The 18,847-nt window shown below is 42.1% G+C and overlaps 2 protein-coding genes across 3 annotated transcripts in view; one reads left to right on the top strand and one right to left on the bottom strand.

The window, feature by feature from the left end:
- Positions 1–891: 891 nt before the first annotated feature.
- On the top strand, positions 892–12,614 carry KCTD17 (potassium channel tetramerization domain containing 17). Its single transcript, XM_053470286.1, has 6 exons — positions 892–1,077; positions 1,332–1,440; positions 5,594–5,679; positions 9,075–9,170; positions 11,271–11,396; positions 11,817–12,614. The coding sequence occupies exons 1-6, from the start codon at positions 892–894 to the stop codon at positions 11,904–11,906; spliced, it is 693 nt and encodes a 230-aa protein (XP_053326261.1). The 3' UTR covers positions 11,907–12,614.
- Positions 12,615–17,216: 4,602 nt separating this feature from the next.
- TMPRSS6 (transmembrane serine protease 6) overlaps positions 17,217–18,847 on the bottom strand; it is a 41,986-nt gene continuing 40,355 nt past the window's right edge. For both annotated transcript variants that reach the window (XM_053468666.1, XM_053468665.1), the window contains 2 exons: positions 18,264–18,400; positions 17,217–17,993 (listed from right to left, as the gene is read on the bottom strand). In XM_053468666.1, coding sequence (XP_053324641.1) covers positions 17,823–17,993; positions 18,264–18,400 — 308 coding nt within the window. In that variant the 3' untranslated portion in view covers positions 17,217–17,822. The remainder of the gene's footprint in view (positions 17,994–18,263; positions 18,401–18,847) is intronic.

Below are 18,847 nucleotides of genomic sequence, written 5' to 3'. Positions count from 1 at the left end.
CACAGAATTCACTCCAAAATCTTGTGGAAAGCCTTCCCAGAGAAGTGGAAGGCTTTAGCTGCAATAGCTGCAAAGGGGGGACCAATGACATATTAACGTGTCTGTATGTAGAATGCGATGTCATAAAAGTCCCTGTTGGTATAATGGTCAGGCATCCAAATGCTTTTGTCCATGTAGTGTGTGTTTATATATAGTTTATATATATATATATACTGTGGGAAACCTTTAACCCATCCATAACCAATAATATTTGCAACTACTAAATACAAAACTAATTTTAGTTTAGATAATGGTTTAGATAATAACCCATTTACCAGATCTTTCTGAAAATGAAGTTATATATATATATATATATATATATGTATATATATATGTGTGTATATATATATATGTGTGTGTATATATATATATATATATATATATATATATATATATAGTCCACATGAGTTTTTGGGTTTGGTACAAGTTGTTCTATGTTCTGAATACTTCAATCGCATTTATATGTTAAATATGGATGGATGTGACTAGGCAGCTTAGGGAATTAAGTTAGCCTTGTGTATGAGGTATTGCCATGGAAGAGAGGAAAGTGATCCAGTGACAGATGGGATTGCAATGAGATAGGTATCTATACACAGCACACCTGGCTGGCAACCTGTCCCAGGAGAGAGGGTGCGGTGAGGAGCACGCAGTGGGAGGGCGCGGAGACACAGGACACGGAGTGGGGCAAACAACAAACAAAGAAAAGTGAGGGATAACGAGTGGAATACCAGAACTGGAGTTAGAAGCACGAGTGCAGCAATCAGGGCACATCTCGGCGACACTCTAAAGGCGGTGACCGTGACAGCGGTGAGAGGACCACAGCCAAAGGGGTGATCCAGGACTTCATAAATGATGCAGTGTGTCCAGGCCGATGGCGCAGGGGCCAACCCCACGCACCGGAATGTGAGCGAGGTGGGGCAGTGGGTGCGGCTGAATGTGGGGGGCACCGTGTTCCTCACCACCAGACAGACTCTGTGTCGGGAGCCCAACACCTTCTTGTGCCGGCTGTGCCAGGAGTCCAAGCTGCTGTCTGAGATGGTGAGACCCCGGCTCCTACTGATGCCGCCATCCCTCTTGCCGTGTAATGTCCCGCGTGTTTACACTGTCCCACACACTGCTTAGTAAACCGGGTTGATTTACTTCGCTCCTGCTTAGTTTGCTAGAGCTCTTTTCTCGCCTCCTTCCACCTTGTTCAGTCATCACTTGTACCCTCTGGAAATCTCTCTGTTCCTCCTTTCTCCCGCTCATCATCATTCACTCCACCCCATGAGCCTATCTTCCCTTCTTTCTAGGACGAGACAGGAGCATTTCTCATCGACAGGGACCCGGCTTACTTTGGCGCGATATTACGTTATTTAAGGCATGGAAAACTCGTAATAGACAAAAATGTCTGTATAGAAGGTAAAACCCGCTACTACTTCTCGTACACTCACCCCCCCCCGTGCTTTGTGTTATGAGAGCCACCTAAGCATGATGAGACTTTTAGTCTGCTTGGGATAAATTGCATCAATGCTGTAACTTTATTAACTTTATTATTAAGTCTACCTTTCATAGAAATAGTTTAGCTGTCATTACATTTTATATTATTATTAATACTATTATTGTTATTCTTATTACAGGTTCTTTATATGTGGTGACACAGGGGCTGTTTGGGGCAAGGATGGCACAGGGAGGCTGTTTGGCAGCATTGACAAGCTGCTTGGTGCTAATGTGGGACAGGGAGGCTGTTTTGGGGGCATTGAAACGGTGTTTGGGGCAAAGATCAGGGCCGGACTGGGACTGAAAAGCAGCCCTGGAAAAATTTGGAGACCAGCCCCATATAGTTTATCTCACGGTGAAGCTCTTATACCCACACGCACCCCTTATACACACCCGAGTCACACTATGTGCCATTCTTTTTATCTCATTATTTGTATTAAAATGCCAGAAAGCAAAAGTGTTAAAAGGCCCTAATAAATGAAATACATTACACAGAATGGGATCAAAACATTTACTACGGCGAACATTTTTAGATGAAAGAGTTCCATTTTATTCAGTGGAACAAAACACTGATCACATTATTCTTCACGATATTCTGGTAAGAAACTTTTATTTCTTTATTAATTCATGTAGACTATTTTTTTCCATATTTAATAAAAGCTACGATTGAGACATGTTTGGTTTTTATTTCCTTTCATTTGACAACCTACCCCCGAGTTATGCACCTCTGCCCCCAGGCTTGCCACTCTGCCCCCTGATATGCCTTCTAACCCCCTATATGCCACTCTGCCTCCAGAAATGCCTTATACCCCCTATATGCCACTCTGTCCCATGATATGCCTTCTAACCCCCATATGCCACTCTGCCATATAGGGGATTAGAAGGCATATCATGGGACAGAGTGGCATATAGTGGGTATAAGGCATTCCTGGAGGCAGAGTGGCATGAAGGGGGTTAAAAGGCATATCATGGGGCACTCTGCCTCCAGAAAAGCCTTATGCCCCCCTATATGCCACTCTGCCTCCCTGATATGCTTTATACCCTCCTATATGCCACTCTGCCCCATAATATGCCTTTTAATCCCCTATATGCCACTCTGCCTCCAGAAATGCCTTTTACTCCCTATGTCACTCTGCCTCCAGAAATCCCTTATACCCCCCATATGCCACTCTGCCTCCCTGACATGCCCCAACCCTCCTATATGCCCCTCTGCCCCGTGATATGCCTTTTAACCCCCTTTTTGCCACTCCACCTCCAGATATGCCTTTTGACCCCCTATATGTCACTCTGCATCCAGAAATGCCTTATACCCCTATATGCCACTCTGTCCCATGATATGCCTTCTAACCCCCTATATGCCACTCTGCCATATAGGGGGTTAAAAGGCATATCATGGGACAGAGTGGCATATAGGGGGGTATAAGGCATTTCTGGAGGCAGAGTGGCATAAAGGGGGTTAAAAGGCATATCATGGGGCACTCTGCCTACAGAAAAGCCTTATGTCCCCTATATGCCACTCTGCCTCCCCAATATGATTTATACCCTCCTATATGCCCCTCTGCCCCATGACATCCCTTTTAACTCCCGTTATGCCACTCTGCCTCCAGATATGCTGTTGACCCCCTATATGTCACTCTGCATCCAGAAATGCCTTATACCCCTATATGCCACTCTGGAATATAGGGGTTAAAAGGCATATCATGGGACAGAGTGGCATATAGGGGGTATAAGGCATTTCTGGAGGCAGAGTGGCATGAAGGGGGTTAAAAGGCATATCATGGGGCACTCTGCCTCCAGAAAAGCCTTATGCCCCCTATATGCCACTCTGCCTCCCCGATATGCTTTATACCCTCCTATATGCTCCTCTGCCCCATGATATACCTTTTAACCCTCTTTATGCCACTCTGCCTCCAGATATGCCTTTTGACCCCCTATATGTCACTCTGCATCCAGAAATGCCTTATACCCCTATATGCAACTCTGGAATATAGGGGGTTAAAAGGCATATCATGGGACAGAGTGGCATATAGGGGGATATAAGGCATTTCTGGAGGCAGAGTGGCATATAGGGGGACACACTTACATACACACACATGCCGATTTTTTTTGTTTTTAACAAATACAAAAAACATTATACGGTACAAAAAATACATTATTTTACTCACCTTCTACTTCTCTTGACTTCCTGGTAGCTGCACACTGTCCTCCTCTATGCTGACAGGATGCCACTGACCTGACATCCGGTGCTGCAGCAGTGCGAGGGGGCGGAGCTTCCACCTCACGCGGCTCCCATCACTATGCAGCCATCAGACTGCCGAGAATGTAATCTAAACGGCCGGTGCGTGCTGATGCCGCCGGCCGGAGCTACTTTAACACTTTTTTTTTATTTATATGGTAAGCTGGATCGGCTTGCCATATAAAGTAAAAAAAAAAAAGTATTAAAGCAGAGCCGGCCGGCGGCATCAGCACGCATCGGCCGTTCAGATTACATTCCCAGCAATCTGATGGCCGCTTAGTGATGGAAGCAGCGTGAGGTGTGAAAGGTCAGTGCGAGGGGGCGGAGCTTTCACCCCTCACACTGCTCCCATCACTAGACGGCCATCGCACACGGCTGCTGGGTGCTGATGCCGGCCGGGCGGCCGGCCGCATTAGCACCCAGCGGCTGCTTTGATTAGTTTTCGGGCAGCCTGGGGGGCAGCTCAGCGGCTGTCTTCATGGCCGCCCAGCCCACGGACCTTCCGGCCCACCGGGAAATTTCCCGGTGGGCCAGTCCGGCCCTGGCAAAGATTGCATAGACATGCTGTTTGGGGACAAAAATGGCAAGTCCTATGCATCCATCTGGGTGCTGGGCAGGTGCTGTGAATGCAATCTGGGTGATGGGGCAAGTCCTACGTGTGCAATTTTATTTATTAATCCTTTCATTGTGAGATTAAATTTAATAGATGCCAGCATACTGTGTAGTTTATGTAGTGTGTATATATATATATATATATATATATATATATATATATATATATATATATATAATAAGTACTGATTATTACAATGATAATAACAATAACTTTTACACTCATTTTAATAGGTTAGTAATTTCCTCAACTTAGTTTATCTTAAAAAGTAAGAAAAAGGTGTAAAGTTTAAAAAAACAGCAATACTCTTTGCAATGTTGTTGCTTTTTTAATGTTTAATATTAATCAAATCCAGGCAGTGGCATACTTGAGGGTTGGTCAGACCTGGGTGCCAGTCATCAGTGGGATGTGTCTCTCTTGAATGCTTTGTCTAACTGATCCAGCTGGCAGGAAGTGACATCACATCCACTCCCTGCATGCTGAATCAGTCTGCACACAGCAAGGAGGAAGAGTAATTGGTGTAAGCAGGGGCACAGGCAAGCTGTTTGGGACAAAGAAAGCACAGACAAGCTGTTTAGGGGAACTGACAAGCTGTCTGTGAGTTGAATCGCTAACCAGTGAGCTAAAATGTATCGGTTTTTTTAATCCAATAATTTGATTATTGAATCAGGCCTGACATCTTTCCTTTTAAGATTATATACTTGTTTAATTATACTGTTTTTCCACTACTTGGGGACACAGACAAGCTGGCTGGTGGCAAAGATGGCACAGACAGCATGGGGCACTGACAAGTTGTTTTGTGGCAAAGATGGCACAGACAGACTGTGTGGGGGTGCTGACAAGCTGTTTGCGGACAACGATTGCAGAGACAAGTTGGGACAGTAACAAGCTGTTTGGGGACAACCGTGGCAAAGACAAGCTCTTTGAGGACAAAAGGTGGCACAGGCAAACCATTTGAGACACTGATATGCTGTTCAGTGGCAAAGATGGCACTGACAAGCTGTTTTGTGGGACAGATATGTAAGGTTGAATCATTGACCAATGAGTATCCTCTTTTTTTACTTTAAAAATCCAGTAATTTGATCGATCATTGAATCAGGCCCAATGTCCTTCCTTTTCAAATTATATACCGGTTACCATTATTAATGGTTTAATTCTGTTGTTTCTCCACTACTCGTCTCTTTGAATTTATTTTGATCATTGTCTCCTTATGTTGTTTCTGCCAGGTGTCCTAGAAGAGGCTGAATTTTATAACATTGCTTCTTTGGTAAAAATCATCCAGGAAAAAATGGAGGAGGTTGAAGTCAGCCAGGTGAGACCACCAAGGTTCTCAGGAGCCTTTCCGTTTATAGTTTTCGTCTTTCATTTGTTTTTTTTTTCTAATATTTCAAACACTGGCGTTACATTTAGACAAGGAGCAACTGCTAAAAGCCCCCAGGACTGACTGGGCCTGGGGCAGCCACCCCTTTTGCCCCACGTTAAAGACGGCCCTGAGCTGTCTTTAGTCAGAAAGGAGCAGTCAGAGTAAAGTTGTTGACGGGCACAATAGTTTCCAATGGTACCAATAGTGGCTGTTCTTTTCCAGAGTCTCAGTGAGTAATTTTTTATTAACCATTGTGATGCAATGCAATTATTAATACGGACTGTGGCCATTTGTGAAATGAGATGTCTTCTACGTTCTCCACTAATTTTGCTAGGACACCTCCTTTCCTTAATTAGCAAAAAAATAACCGTAGCTAAAAAAGTTTTTTGAGTCTGGGCAAATGTACAGATATAAGAGCACATTCTAGGTGGATCATAAGAATTGATAGCAAAGGGTGTGCTTAATTGTGGTCAGCACAATATTGATGGAATCCAGTGCCAAATCTTTACATATTTCCAATGAATATGTTTCTATTGTTTCCTCTTAAATCTCATCTGGTTTGTGCATGCTGCACATTTTAATTTCTTGCACACAGATGTTCACTGGATGCCTTTTATTTCCAAGAACCAAATTATGTCTATTGTAGGGAATCTAAAATGAAATTTTCATTGCATAAAAATAATTACTTTATCCAGAATAGAGACGGTGGCAGAATTACCGCATTTGCTTGATTATAAGATGACCCCTCCCCAAAATTTGAATATTAATTTAGGAAAAAAAGAAAAAGCCTGAATATAAGACTACCCTATAACAAAAAAAGTTTTACTAGTAAATATTTATTCACATGTAAACAATTTTTTCATGTTTAACAAAAACTATGATTGAGAAAATGCATTTTTTTGTTTTATTTCCTTTAATTTGGCAACCTGCCCCCATTTATGCACATTTCCCTCCCCAGATATGCCACTCTGCCCCTCATAAATGCCTTATACCCCCTATATGCCACTCTGCCTCTCGGATATGCCTCTTGACCCCCTATTAGCCACTCTGCCCCCAGATATGCCGTATACCCCCTATTTGCCACTCTGCCTTCCTTATATTCCTTTTAACCCCCTATATGCCACTCTGCCTCCCTGATATTCCTTTTAACCCCCATTGCACAGACGTCCACCGGCTGTCAGGGAGGAGGATCCAGGTCCCCTGCAGCGCTGCAGGGTATCTGGATCTTAATCTTGTAGTCAGACCCCTATTTGCGGTCTGATTAGAAGACAACCTCGAATATAAGACGACAGTTATTTTTCAGACCATTTTCTCTGAAAAAACCTTGTCTGATGATTGAGCTAATACAGTTCTACATTCAATTAAAAAGCTATTAAGGACCAGATCAAATGTCCTAATGCATAGGAGCAAGTGTGTATAAAATGGGGCCTTGGGGCCTATGGGTCCTGTTTCATAATTTTTGCATCCCTGCATCAAAGCCAATTAACCAAAGTTCAATGGAATGTTTAACTTTCAATTTAAAGGAACGCTTACACTGTTATTTGTATCTACATTATTAGGGTGTGAAAGTGGGTGGTAGGATGTCAAAGTATGCAAGCAGCTGTTATTAACCCAGTACATCTAGCGATATGCTTTCCTTTCTAATGGGGAATCTATATTGCATCATGTCTGTGCTCCATTCCTCCACTCCTTCGCTTGGTACACAAACAGTAGTGGTTGTTATTTGGTGTCAGTTCAAAACTTTTAAAAAAATACTTATTTCATACTGTGCTTAAAATACCAGTAATCCGCCAGTCAGCCGGTGGGGTCATCATATAAAATTAATACTTTCACAGGCTTTCACAGTATGAAAAAGCTTAAATAATAGTATAAAATATATTATAAGCTTTACTTTATTAAGGCGAACTGAAGAAGAGATTTAATCAGCAGTCCTTTGATTTGCATCCATCCCAATGAAATAGTCATGCACAAAAGTCTCTGCTGTTAATTATGAGGGCTAAGTAGTAACTGGGAAATTGGGAATGTTATAAATACAGCAATGGCGCTCAGCTAGAAAAACAGGTGTTACGTGACTTTATTGCTCTTTTGCTTAAGGCACACTGAGCTTTTCTGGAATACTGGTGCACATCTCGGCTGGTAGCACAGAATATAAATAGTCACTGAAGCCCCTATAACATTTAGTGGATGCGATCAAATGATCAATGAGAAATGGAGATACTACATTGCAATTTCATGCAGACTTTACCAGTCAATGCTTACATGTTTAATTCTCAAGTATGGACTTCATATACCAGTTATCCACCATGGAAGCAGTTTGTTAAAATAATCAGTATTATTTGGTTACATACAGTCAGAGTAACAATAGGAGGATAATAACATATTGAAACTAAATGCATAGATATGGAAAAAATATATATATATACCGTATTGGCTCGAATATAGGCCGCACTTTTCCCCCCCACTTTAAAGACTTATATTCCTATAAGCCTACATTCGGGGTCTAGCGCCCGACGCCCGGGACATGCAGTCCCGGGCGCCGGGCAGGCAGCGGGGTTAGGATACAGATCCCCCGCAGCGGAGCAGGGGACCTGCATCCTACTCCCCGATACGCTCAGACAGCCTCCCCTGCCAGCACTTCCCACAGGGGGATGTGCCGGCACCAGAAGTTGTGCCGGCACCGGAAGTTGTATACGCGTATTGCGTAGATGTCCCCCGCCGGCCCCGCAAGACACCCGGGAGTCTGCTCCGGTATGTCGGGGGGGGGCAGAGGAGGACAGTGGTAGCATATGTCGGGGAGGGAGGACAGTGGTAGCATATCTCGGGGAGGGAGGACAGTGGCAGCATATCTCGGGGGAGGGGACAGTGGCAGCATATCTCGGGGAGGGAGGACAGTGGCAGCATATCTCGGGGAGGGAGGACAGTGGTAGCATATCTCGGGGAGGGAGGACAGTGGCAGCGTATCTCGGGGGGGGGGACAGAGTGGCAGCATGTTTTTTTTGGTGCTTTAAAAAAGCACCAAACTTTTAGGGTGCGGCCTATATACGGGGGCGGCCTATATCCGAGCCAATATGGTATATGTCATACACGTGTCTGCATCTCTTTCATCACCGTTTTTCTGTTTATCGATCATCAGTTTCGTTTGATATGACCCAATGAATGCTTAATGTTTATCCACCTACTCACACATACCTTCGAATCTTCAACATGCATATTGTGCTGTTTCCATCCAATGATCCGTCCTTCTAACCCACACATAACCCACTGTCCCCTCCGGGTATCCTTTATTTTATTTATGTCTCTTTAATTGTTCAAAATCACCCCATATATCATAGTGTGTTTTTCAGATCCAGCAGAAGCATGTGTATCGGGTGCTACAGTGTCAGGAGGCAGAATTGGCTCAGATGGTCTCCACCATGTCCGACAACTGGAAATTTGAACAGGTAACTACTTCTTTAAAGCTAATTACTGCAATTTGCCAGTTATTAGAAGAGACTATAGTAAATACTAGTAGGGCTGCAACTAACGATTATTTTAATAATCGATTAATCGGCCGATTATTTTTTCGATTAATCGATTAATCGGATAAAAAAAACAATATGCAAATTTTTCGTTTATTTAAAAGAATTTAATGAACTGGATGTTAAAAAACAACTTAAAATTTACATTAACATTCTTATTTTGTTATGATGTAATAAAAAACAATATTTTCAAAGTACAAGAACCCAAACACAATATTTATGAAACAAAATAACCCCAAACATTCTGAAAAGAGGTGGACTATTACTGTTCAAGAAACTTTGCCCCAGCACTTTGCACTTTGCACCCAGCACTTTGCACCCAGCACTTTGCACCCAGCACTTTGCACCCAGCACTTTGCACCCAGCCCTGGCACTTTGCACCCAGCACTTTGCACCCAGCACTTTGCCCCAGCCCTGGCACTTTGCATCCAGCACTTTGCACCCAGCATTCAGCACTTTGCACCAGCACTTTGCACTTTGCACCCAGCCCTGGCACTTTGCACCCAGCACTTTGCACCCAGCCCTGGCACTTTGCACCCAGCACTGGCACTTTGCACCCAGCACTTTGCACTGTGCCCCTGCACCCAGTCTCTAACTCTGCCCTGCACCCAGCCCTGCCCCCACATTCTGCCCTGCCCCCACACTCACACTCTGCCCTGCACCCACTCTGCCCTGCACCCACACTCACACCCTGCCCTGCATCCCCACCCCCACTCTGCCCTGCACCCAGTCTCCCACTCTGCTCTGCACCCACACTCACACCCTGCATCCCCACCCCCACTCTGCCCTGCACCCAGTCTCCTGCCCTGCACCCCCCACCCCCACTCTGCCCTGCACCCCCACCCCCACTCTGCCCTGCACCCCCACCCCCACTCTGCCCTGCACCCCCACCCCCACTCTGCCCTGCACCCACACTCACGAACCGCTCTGTGCGAATGGAGCCACTCGCACAGAGCGAACCGCTCTGTGCGAATGGAGCCACTCGCACAGAGCGAACCGCTCTGTGCGAATGGAGCCACTCGCACAGAGCGAACCGCTCTGTGCGAATGGAGCCACTCGCACAGAGCGAACCGCTCTGTGCGAATGGAGCCACTCGCACAGAGCGAACCGCTCTGTGCGAATGGAGCCACTCGCACAGAGCGAACCGCTCTGTGCGAATGGAGCCACTCGCACAGAGCGAACCGCTCTGTGCGAATGGAGCCACTCGCACAGAGCGAACCGCTCTGTGCGAGTGGAGCCACTCGCACAGAGCGAACCGCTCTGTGCGAGTGGCTCCATTCGCACAGAGCGATTCGCTCTGTGCGAGTGGCTCTGTGCGATCCGTGCACATAGACATGAAGAATACTTACCTCCGGAACGCGTCACATCCGTCACGTAGCTAGAAGGCGGAGACTGCAGAGCGTGTAGCAGAAGCGGGGAACGCTCGCGGAGGTAAGTAAAAGGAGCCGAGTGCTCCAACAACGAATTGATCACTCGATTAATCGATAACGGAAATCGTTATCGATGATTTCCGTTATCGATTATTATCGATTTTATCGATTCGTTGTTTCAGCTCTAAATACTAGCTAGTTATTGGGATAAAACCCTGGAGTTCTTTAAAAGGAGTACAAACCCAGTCATTATCAGTGATGTCTATTTTTAATTATTATTATAAACTTTTATTTATATACCGCCAACAGTTCTTACAATACATGCATTTAAAGGGTATGACTAAACTAGAACTGACTAAGAGCAACTGATACTCTAGGCAAGGAGGGCCCTGATGCTTACAATTGTTAATATCTGACATTATTATTATACTCAGTACGAACACTGAGAAGCTTTCCGTGTTTTACCTGTGTTTTATGAACAGTTAACAATATGATAACAGTTGCCTAATATGAATTAGGATTAATGGCATTTCATACCTTATTTTATATAACACAGAGTTAGCATGGGATCCTGTAAGAATGCCTTCAAAGAATTATTCATTTAGGGATATTCTCCAGTTTGAGGAGATATAATATACTGTTTTCATTGCAGTTGGTGAATGTGGGCTCTCCGTACAGTTACAGCAGTGAAGGGCAGGCTGAATTTCTCTGTGTGGTATCCAGAGAGCTCCAGCATAAGTACAAATCCAGCGGTTCCCAGTCCTGCTCAGCAGCAGAGGTATGCAGAAGTGTTTTACCTGTCTTGCCATCATATACAGAACCACACAGATAATCCTCTCCTTAATTTCTTCTTGATCCTGCCATCATTTCTGCTTATTTTGCTTGCACATCATCCTGCACATAATTATGCCTTTGTACATAACCAGACAGATATCCTGTACTAACACAGAATCCTTCCGTAATCAATAACTCCCTCTCAATGCATAGCAACAGTATTCTGTGCTAGCCTGTGTATGTAGTATTGTAACCTCTGTGCTCTCTTTCTCCACATACAGTCTGCTAGAATAATACACAGATTCCTTCAGCACTAAATAAAAGTCTCCCTCACATTTCTGTCTACTGACCCCAGTTATTATTCTGCACCTCGGCCTGTACTATTATTAGCTGTGCTGATTCTCCTTTTTTAATTGCCTGGCAGAGCTGCAACATTGAACAGGATGAAGAAAATGTGCTGAACCCCGAGTGTATTTTGCTCCAGGAGGAGACAGAAAGGGACAGCAGAGAGTAACTCTTGTGAGTGTACCTCAGAGGTCTTTTTACTCAAAATCATCTCACTCTTCAACCTTGCAGTGTTTCTCTGACTCATCCTGAAATACCCATTGCAAGGCAGGTTTCTAGGATACACATAGATACATCTTTATTCAGCCTGTCTGGCCATGCTGGCATATAATTAAAACATGGCTTGATATGTGTCCCAAGGAAGTATGATAAACACTGTGGTATGATGATCTGCACAGCTCTTTATGTTCTTCTCTATTTTTATCCATTTTGTCCTTTATTGTCTTATAGCCTTTCCTTTATTCCTTACTTCTCTAAATATATTTTCCACTGAATCTAATCCAGGGTCCACTGGCATCTGTTATACTAAACAAGGCACAGCCTAACATGATGGATAAGAGAACCTCATCAGTGATCAGTCCTTCATAATTTGTAAACAAGGGGTTGGACCAAATACCTGTAGGTGATGAAATACATTATCTAGCAGTTGCAAAGAAACACAGCATCTTATCTCGAGTTGTGAAACTAACAGAATATACTACTTTCTGAGGTCATATTTCCTTAAATCTTATCAGGGCATTTGGGCATCACACCTCTATAGTTAACCCTTTCTTTTTCCCAAAGGTATTGTGTCCACTGATACATGTTATAAATGATCTTCCATGCACACTCCATTTTGTGATACACTCCTACAAATAAAGCAATATTTTAACAGAAACCCATGTTACCATTGTTTATTTCTATGCAGTACTGAATATGTAAGAAAATATACATCTCTACCACCATCATGTCACAGCATATAATACCACAATTTCATCTGATTATTACCCTGTTCTATTAATTTTGTTTTCTTGACAATATCCTGACATTGTCTACATTTAAAGTTAATTTTTAATATAGCCATATTTAAAGCTCTGCAGTAAATTCATTATATACGGATTTATATTGTGAGTATGGAATAGTGTTTAGTTCCTGGGTGCTACTGTTTACTGTACATACATACATATACACCGATCAGCCATAAAATTATGACCACTGACAGGTGAAGCGAATAACACTGATAATCTTGTTATCATGTCAGTGGGTGGGATATATTAGGCACCAAGTGAACATCACATGGATGGCCAGGTGCGTGTGCGTTGCATACCTGGAGAACTCATCGCATCAGGATGCATCCATGGAGGCCCCACCTAGCAACTTGCAGGACTTAAAGGATCTGCTAATGTCTTAGTGTCAGATACCACAGGTCTAGTGGAGTCCATGCCTTGACAGGCCAGGGCTCTTTGGCAGCAAAAGGGGGACCTACACAATATTAGGCAGGTGATCATAATGTTATGACTGATCAGTGTATAGTAATAGCAGCACTTAATTATATATATGCACATTGTAAATAAATTAATAAATGTGCAAATATCCAATTACATTAAAAGGAACAACTTTCACAATACTGACTTGTCTACGCTTTTTTTCCATAACAAGAGGAAAGCATTATCTCCATATTTTAAACATGAATATACGAACCTGGTAAATACACACTTTATATAAAAATATGGGATTTATACAATGAATCCTCTAATAAGATCTGCAGCCGTTTGTTCAGAATGTACACCCAATTGCTAATAGAATTGTCATGCCAGTATTATACATGAGGGCATGAGGCCTTTTATTTGTATAATTCAACTGTAATAAACCAGTTTCTCAGCATGTTGGAATTAAGGCTACACTTAAGTTAAAATGCATCTTGTCAACATGCAAATTTATACATATACCATACTTAAGCAAACATTCAGGGAAAGAAAATACCAGCTTGGTTGTGTTTCTAATATGAAAAACATTTTCTGGGCACTTACACTCCCCCCCAAAAAATAAAATTAATAATAATAATAGAATAAAATACAAATTCTACATCCTAGCAAATACTAGGTTTAGCTTTCGATTTCTTATACATAGTACTCTCCATCCTCCACTAAGGTTTTATTATTCTGGTGTTCATTATATTATAAAGTACCGTATTTGCTCGATTATAAGACGACCTCGATTATAAGACGACCCCCCAAAATCAAAATATTAATTTAGGAAAAAAACAAAAAGCCTGAATATAAGACGACCCTATAGGAAAAAAAGTTTTACCAGTAAATATTAATTCATGTAAATATATTTTTTAAATTTCCTTTTATTTGCCAACCTGCCCCCCCCAGTTATGCCACTCTGCCCCCAGAAATGCTTTATACCCCCCCTATTTGCCACTCTGCCCCATGATATGCCTTATACCCCTATATGCCACTCTGGCATATAGGGGGTTAAAAGGCATATCATGGGGCTGAGTGGCATATAGGGGGTTAAAATGCATTTCTGGAGGTATATATGCATCTCATGGGGCTGAGTGGCATATAGGGGGTTAAAATGCATTTCTGCTAACAGCAATCACACTCCTATCAAGCCAAGGCAGCCAGTACATGCTGGAACCTGGGGATGATAGTAGTGGGATTACAGCCTCCCTATGCCATGCTACAACCCCCACCCCCCTTACACATCCATGCTATCACACACAAACACACATTCACAAACATTTAAATACTCATTCATTCCATTAATCACACATACTTCACACATTAATCACACATACTTACCCAAAAACCCTCCCCCACCCCCTTACCTGAACTGCAGATCTCTCACTCGAAGACTTCTGCAGGGGACCGGCTGTACCAGCAACTTCTCTGGCCCCGCCCCCAGAGGAGGGAGGGGGAGATAGAGTTCTGTGAGGAAGCTACAAGCTTCCTGTCCTCCTGCTTCTAACTAGTGATGGGAAGTTCGGATCATTAAAGTGAATCGGATCATTTCGATTCGTTCACTGAAATGATCCGATTCATGATCCGGATCTTCGGATCACTCAGTGTGTCTGCACGGAGTTACTGTTTTCCAGTAACTCCGTGCAGGCACACTAACGATTGGCCCCGCCCCTTTCATTATGAATCCTCCCCCCTGCCTCCAGTGATGTCAATGAAGGCAGAGAGTCGTTCAAAGATTCGGATCTTACAGGGATCCGAATCTTACAGTGATCCGGATCACTGTAAGATCCGGATCATTGTAAGATCCGGATCATTGTAAGATCCGGATCATTGTAAGATCCGGATCTTTGAACGACTCTCTGCCTTCATTGGCATTGTAATCATTCAGAGAATGTCACCATACTGTTATAAATAATACATTAATAATCACTGCCCCAAGGATTTACATTCCCCTTTACCTGCAACTGCACCTTAAGCTAACTTTATTAAATTAATTAAATTAACCCTCACCATTAAATTAACCCTAAACACCCCATCAACCATGACTGCCCTAAAATTAACCCTTAACACCCCATCAACCATGACTGCCCCTAAAATTAACCCTTAACACCCTATTAACCATAACTGCCCCCAAATTAACCCTAAACACCCCATTAAGCATAACTGCCCCCAAATTAACCCTAAACACCTCATTAAGCATAAATGCCCCTAAATTAACACTAAAAACCCCATTAAGCATAACTGCCCCCAAATTAACCCTAAACACCTCATTAAGCATAACTGCCCCTAAATTAACACTAAAGACCCATTAAGCATAACTGCCCCCAAATTAACCCTAAACACCTCATTAAGCATAACTGCCCCTAAATTAACACTAAAGACCCCATTAAGCATAACTGCCCCTAAATTATCCTTAAACACCCCGTTAAGCATAAGTGCCCCCAAATTAACACTAAAGACCCCATCAACCATACCAATTTATTAGGTAATTTATCTGGAGTACATGCAATTAATTTAGGGGCAGTTATGGTTAATGGAGTATTTAGGGTTAATTTCAGGGGCCGTTGTGGTTAATGGGGTCTTTAGGGTTAATTTCAGGGGCCGTTATGGTTAATGGGATCTTTACGGTTAATTTCAGGGGCAGTTATGGTTGATGGGGTATAAGGGTTAATTTTATGCTGATGATTGAGGGTTAATTTAATTAATTTAATAAAGTTAACTGTAGGTGCAGTTATAGGTAAAGGGGGGCAAACTCAGGGGAATCTAAATCCTGGGGGCAGTGTGAACATTATTAATGTATTTATTTATAAAAGTATGGTATCAGTGATTTTCTCTGAATGATTCGAATCTCTGTAAGATTCGGATCCTTGTAAGATCCGGATCCCTGTAAGACTCGAATCATTCGACTCTTCGGTTCATTCGACTCTTCGGTTCATTCGACTCTTCGGTTCATTCGACTCTTCGGTTCATTCGACTCTTCGGTTCATTCGACTCTTTGAACGAATCTCTGACTCTATGAGTCATCGTTCCTGTGAGAATTAATGAGCTGTAACCTGACCCCAGAGTGCTCTGCAGATGACTCACAGCTCTAGGATCAGGTTACAGCTGCATGATGATTCACAGACTGAACCGCTACAAACGAATCGTTCAGTCTAGTGAACCGACTCATCCGGATCACTAAAAAGAACCGGATCAAATGAACGATTCGTTCATGATCCGGACATCACTACTTCTAACGGAAGAGACGCTGCTCGCGACCGGTAAGCAGCATGGCCCCAGCCATTTTTTTGGGGTCTGATTATAAGACGACCCCGATTATAAGACGAGGGGTATTTTTCAGAGCATTTGCTCTGGAAAAAACCTCGTCTTATAATCGAGCAAATACGGTAATAATGCATATAATCATATAGTTATTATGTAATGAAATGTATTAAAGGCGGTTTTTAGCTTGTGTTTTGAAATTCAGGTTTAACGTGTACAGTGTCTTTTACGCTGCATATTGCATACTGTTTTTCTTGGTTAAATGCATCACACCCTTTCAATTTTGTGATGTATAAATATTCTTGTAGATAAGAACAGCAAAAACCCCCCAAAGAAAATGGAAATATTTAATTTAGAAATTATAATAAATTTAAAGTATTCGTTTTGATGACACAAGTCCTTGTGAACACTGGTTATCTTTGTGGAGGTACTAAAGGTGAAGTTCCACTGGATCTTTTCAAACCGGTAGTTATAAACAGTTTTAATGGTAGTTCATAGTGTCTGTTTCAAAAATAACGTATTTTTCATTAAATAATGTTTTGACTGCTGTATCCCGTGTGTGTTTTATCTCTGTTATTTTTTTACCTACTAGACAAACACTAAAACTATTATTATACTCCTTCATGTGGGCTTTATAATTAATAATAAAGGCTTTATTAGTTTTTGCTAAGGAGAGAAAGATTAATATGTGGGGAATGTCACTCAAATATTGCATTACTACCTAGGGTACAGTGGTAATCACCTGGTGTAATATAACAAATAAAACACACTTTCATCAAATCCCACCAGTTTTATTAAATCCTACCACACAATACTCAACACAACAAAGTATGTGCCAAGGAAAATTTATTGATTCACCTTTAAAGTTATCATGTATACTCATAACTCCCAGGGTGAATATCATACTGTACTTATACATTTCTATATTTTACATGTGATCATCCAACTATTTCCTAGTTTGTGACATTTAGGTGATGGCTACTTAACATCTCTTCATCACTAACTTGGTTAATCATTAAGGTATTCCAAGGTTCTTAATGCCTTCTTATTGTGTCTAAATGACACTGGTGATTTTTTTCTTCTTGATATGTGAGCTGTGTAGAGATTATTGACTCCATCTTTCCATTTATGTAACTTATGCTCCTTGTCGGGCTTAATAGAGGTTCTTGATGCCTCTTTATAGGGTCTGAATGGCACCGCTGCAAAGTTTTTTTTTCCTTGATGGGATATATGGACTGTGTAGAGATTATTGACTCCATCTTTCCATTGATGTAGCTTGTGCTCCTTTTCGGGGGAAATTAACGAGTAAATGCCTTGAAGCTATTTGCAATGTATGTAGGTATATTATATTCTAATTTTTACTCTTTACGTGTTCACTATGGATTACTTGGTGATGTGACGTTTTTGATCCATCCAACAAGTCTGGTTATGCGGCTGTAAACTCCGAAATATTTGGGGATACCGCAGCCAGCACCCCAACTCACCAATCCAGCTTGAAACCAGCGCCCCCCTGGTTCTTTACAAACTAGTGGGCTGCCAGAGTCACCCTGAAACACATAAACATTTTCATCTCAAAACTGTCCACACAGACTCCAACAAGAATTCTAATGCCTCCAAATTCTGATCTTGGTCTAAAACAATTTAGTATTGGTTTATACAGTATATATATATATAAGAGAAGTTGTTAACTTAAAGACCTGGAGTGCTGACCAACCTTTGAGAGTGCTTTATATATATATATATATATATATATATATATATATATATATATATACTCTATCCTGCAGTATAAACAACCTCAATGTTAGTATACTCACCAGGCATGCATCTTTACTTCCATCTCTGTACCCAGCACAGAACATCCTTGGAGAAATCTGATAGCGGTAAAGTTCTGAACAGATATCTTGAGAAATCAGCTGTAAATCCACCTTTTGGAGCGTATCACTGGTAGGCCCTAAGGTTATTCAGTAAAGTATTAAATAATATAATATCTTACAGAACCAAATGCTTGGTAAAAAAGTAGCAATGTCCAACCATTGTGCTGAGTGATTATAACTAATCAATAGCCTGTATAAGTGAATACAAAAGAAACCCCTACCTATTTATCTACATGTAACTATATCTTACAATAATCCACGAAAATTGTACTTCTGTTTACCACATGCGCTGGTACATTAACTCTAGTTACCCAAAGAGGACAATTCCTGCGGCTGGTAGAATTTATTTTCACTTGTTGCTGTCTTCAGTTTTTGGAGAAAAATGCATTTTTGACAAATTCTAGTGGCTGCAGAGGAACTATGTTTCCTTGGTTACGCTTAACACTGTCTTTACTTAGTGATTCTTAATCCAATTACAGATTCATTTGTGAAATCCTAAAACTCTGTGATGCCTATCACCAGCT

This window comes from Spea bombifrons, chromosome 6 (genome assembly GCF_027358695.1).
Source record: "Spea bombifrons isolate aSpeBom1 chromosome 6, aSpeBom1.2.pri, whole genome shotgun sequence".
In the NCBI taxonomy this organism is placed as follows: Eukaryota; Metazoa; Chordata; class Amphibia; order Anura; family Pelobatidae; genus Spea; species Spea bombifrons.
This window is presented reverse-complemented; position numbering and strand designations above follow the sequence as displayed.

Excerpts from the sequence above, each read along its gene's own strand:
- KCTD17 (XM_053470286.1), top strand. The coding sequence starts at position 892 with ATGCAGTGTGTCCAGGCCGATGGCGCAGGGGCCAACCCCACGCACCGG. Across the intron at positions 1,078-1,331 it reads CCAAGCTGCTGTCTGAGATG|GACGAGACAGGAGCATTTCT; the intron begins GTGAGACCCCGG and ends CCTTCTTTCTAG. Across the intron at positions 9,171-11,270 it reads ACAACTGGAAATTTGAACAG|TTGGTGAATGTGGGCTCTCC; the intron begins GTAACTACTTCT and ends TTTTCATTGCAG.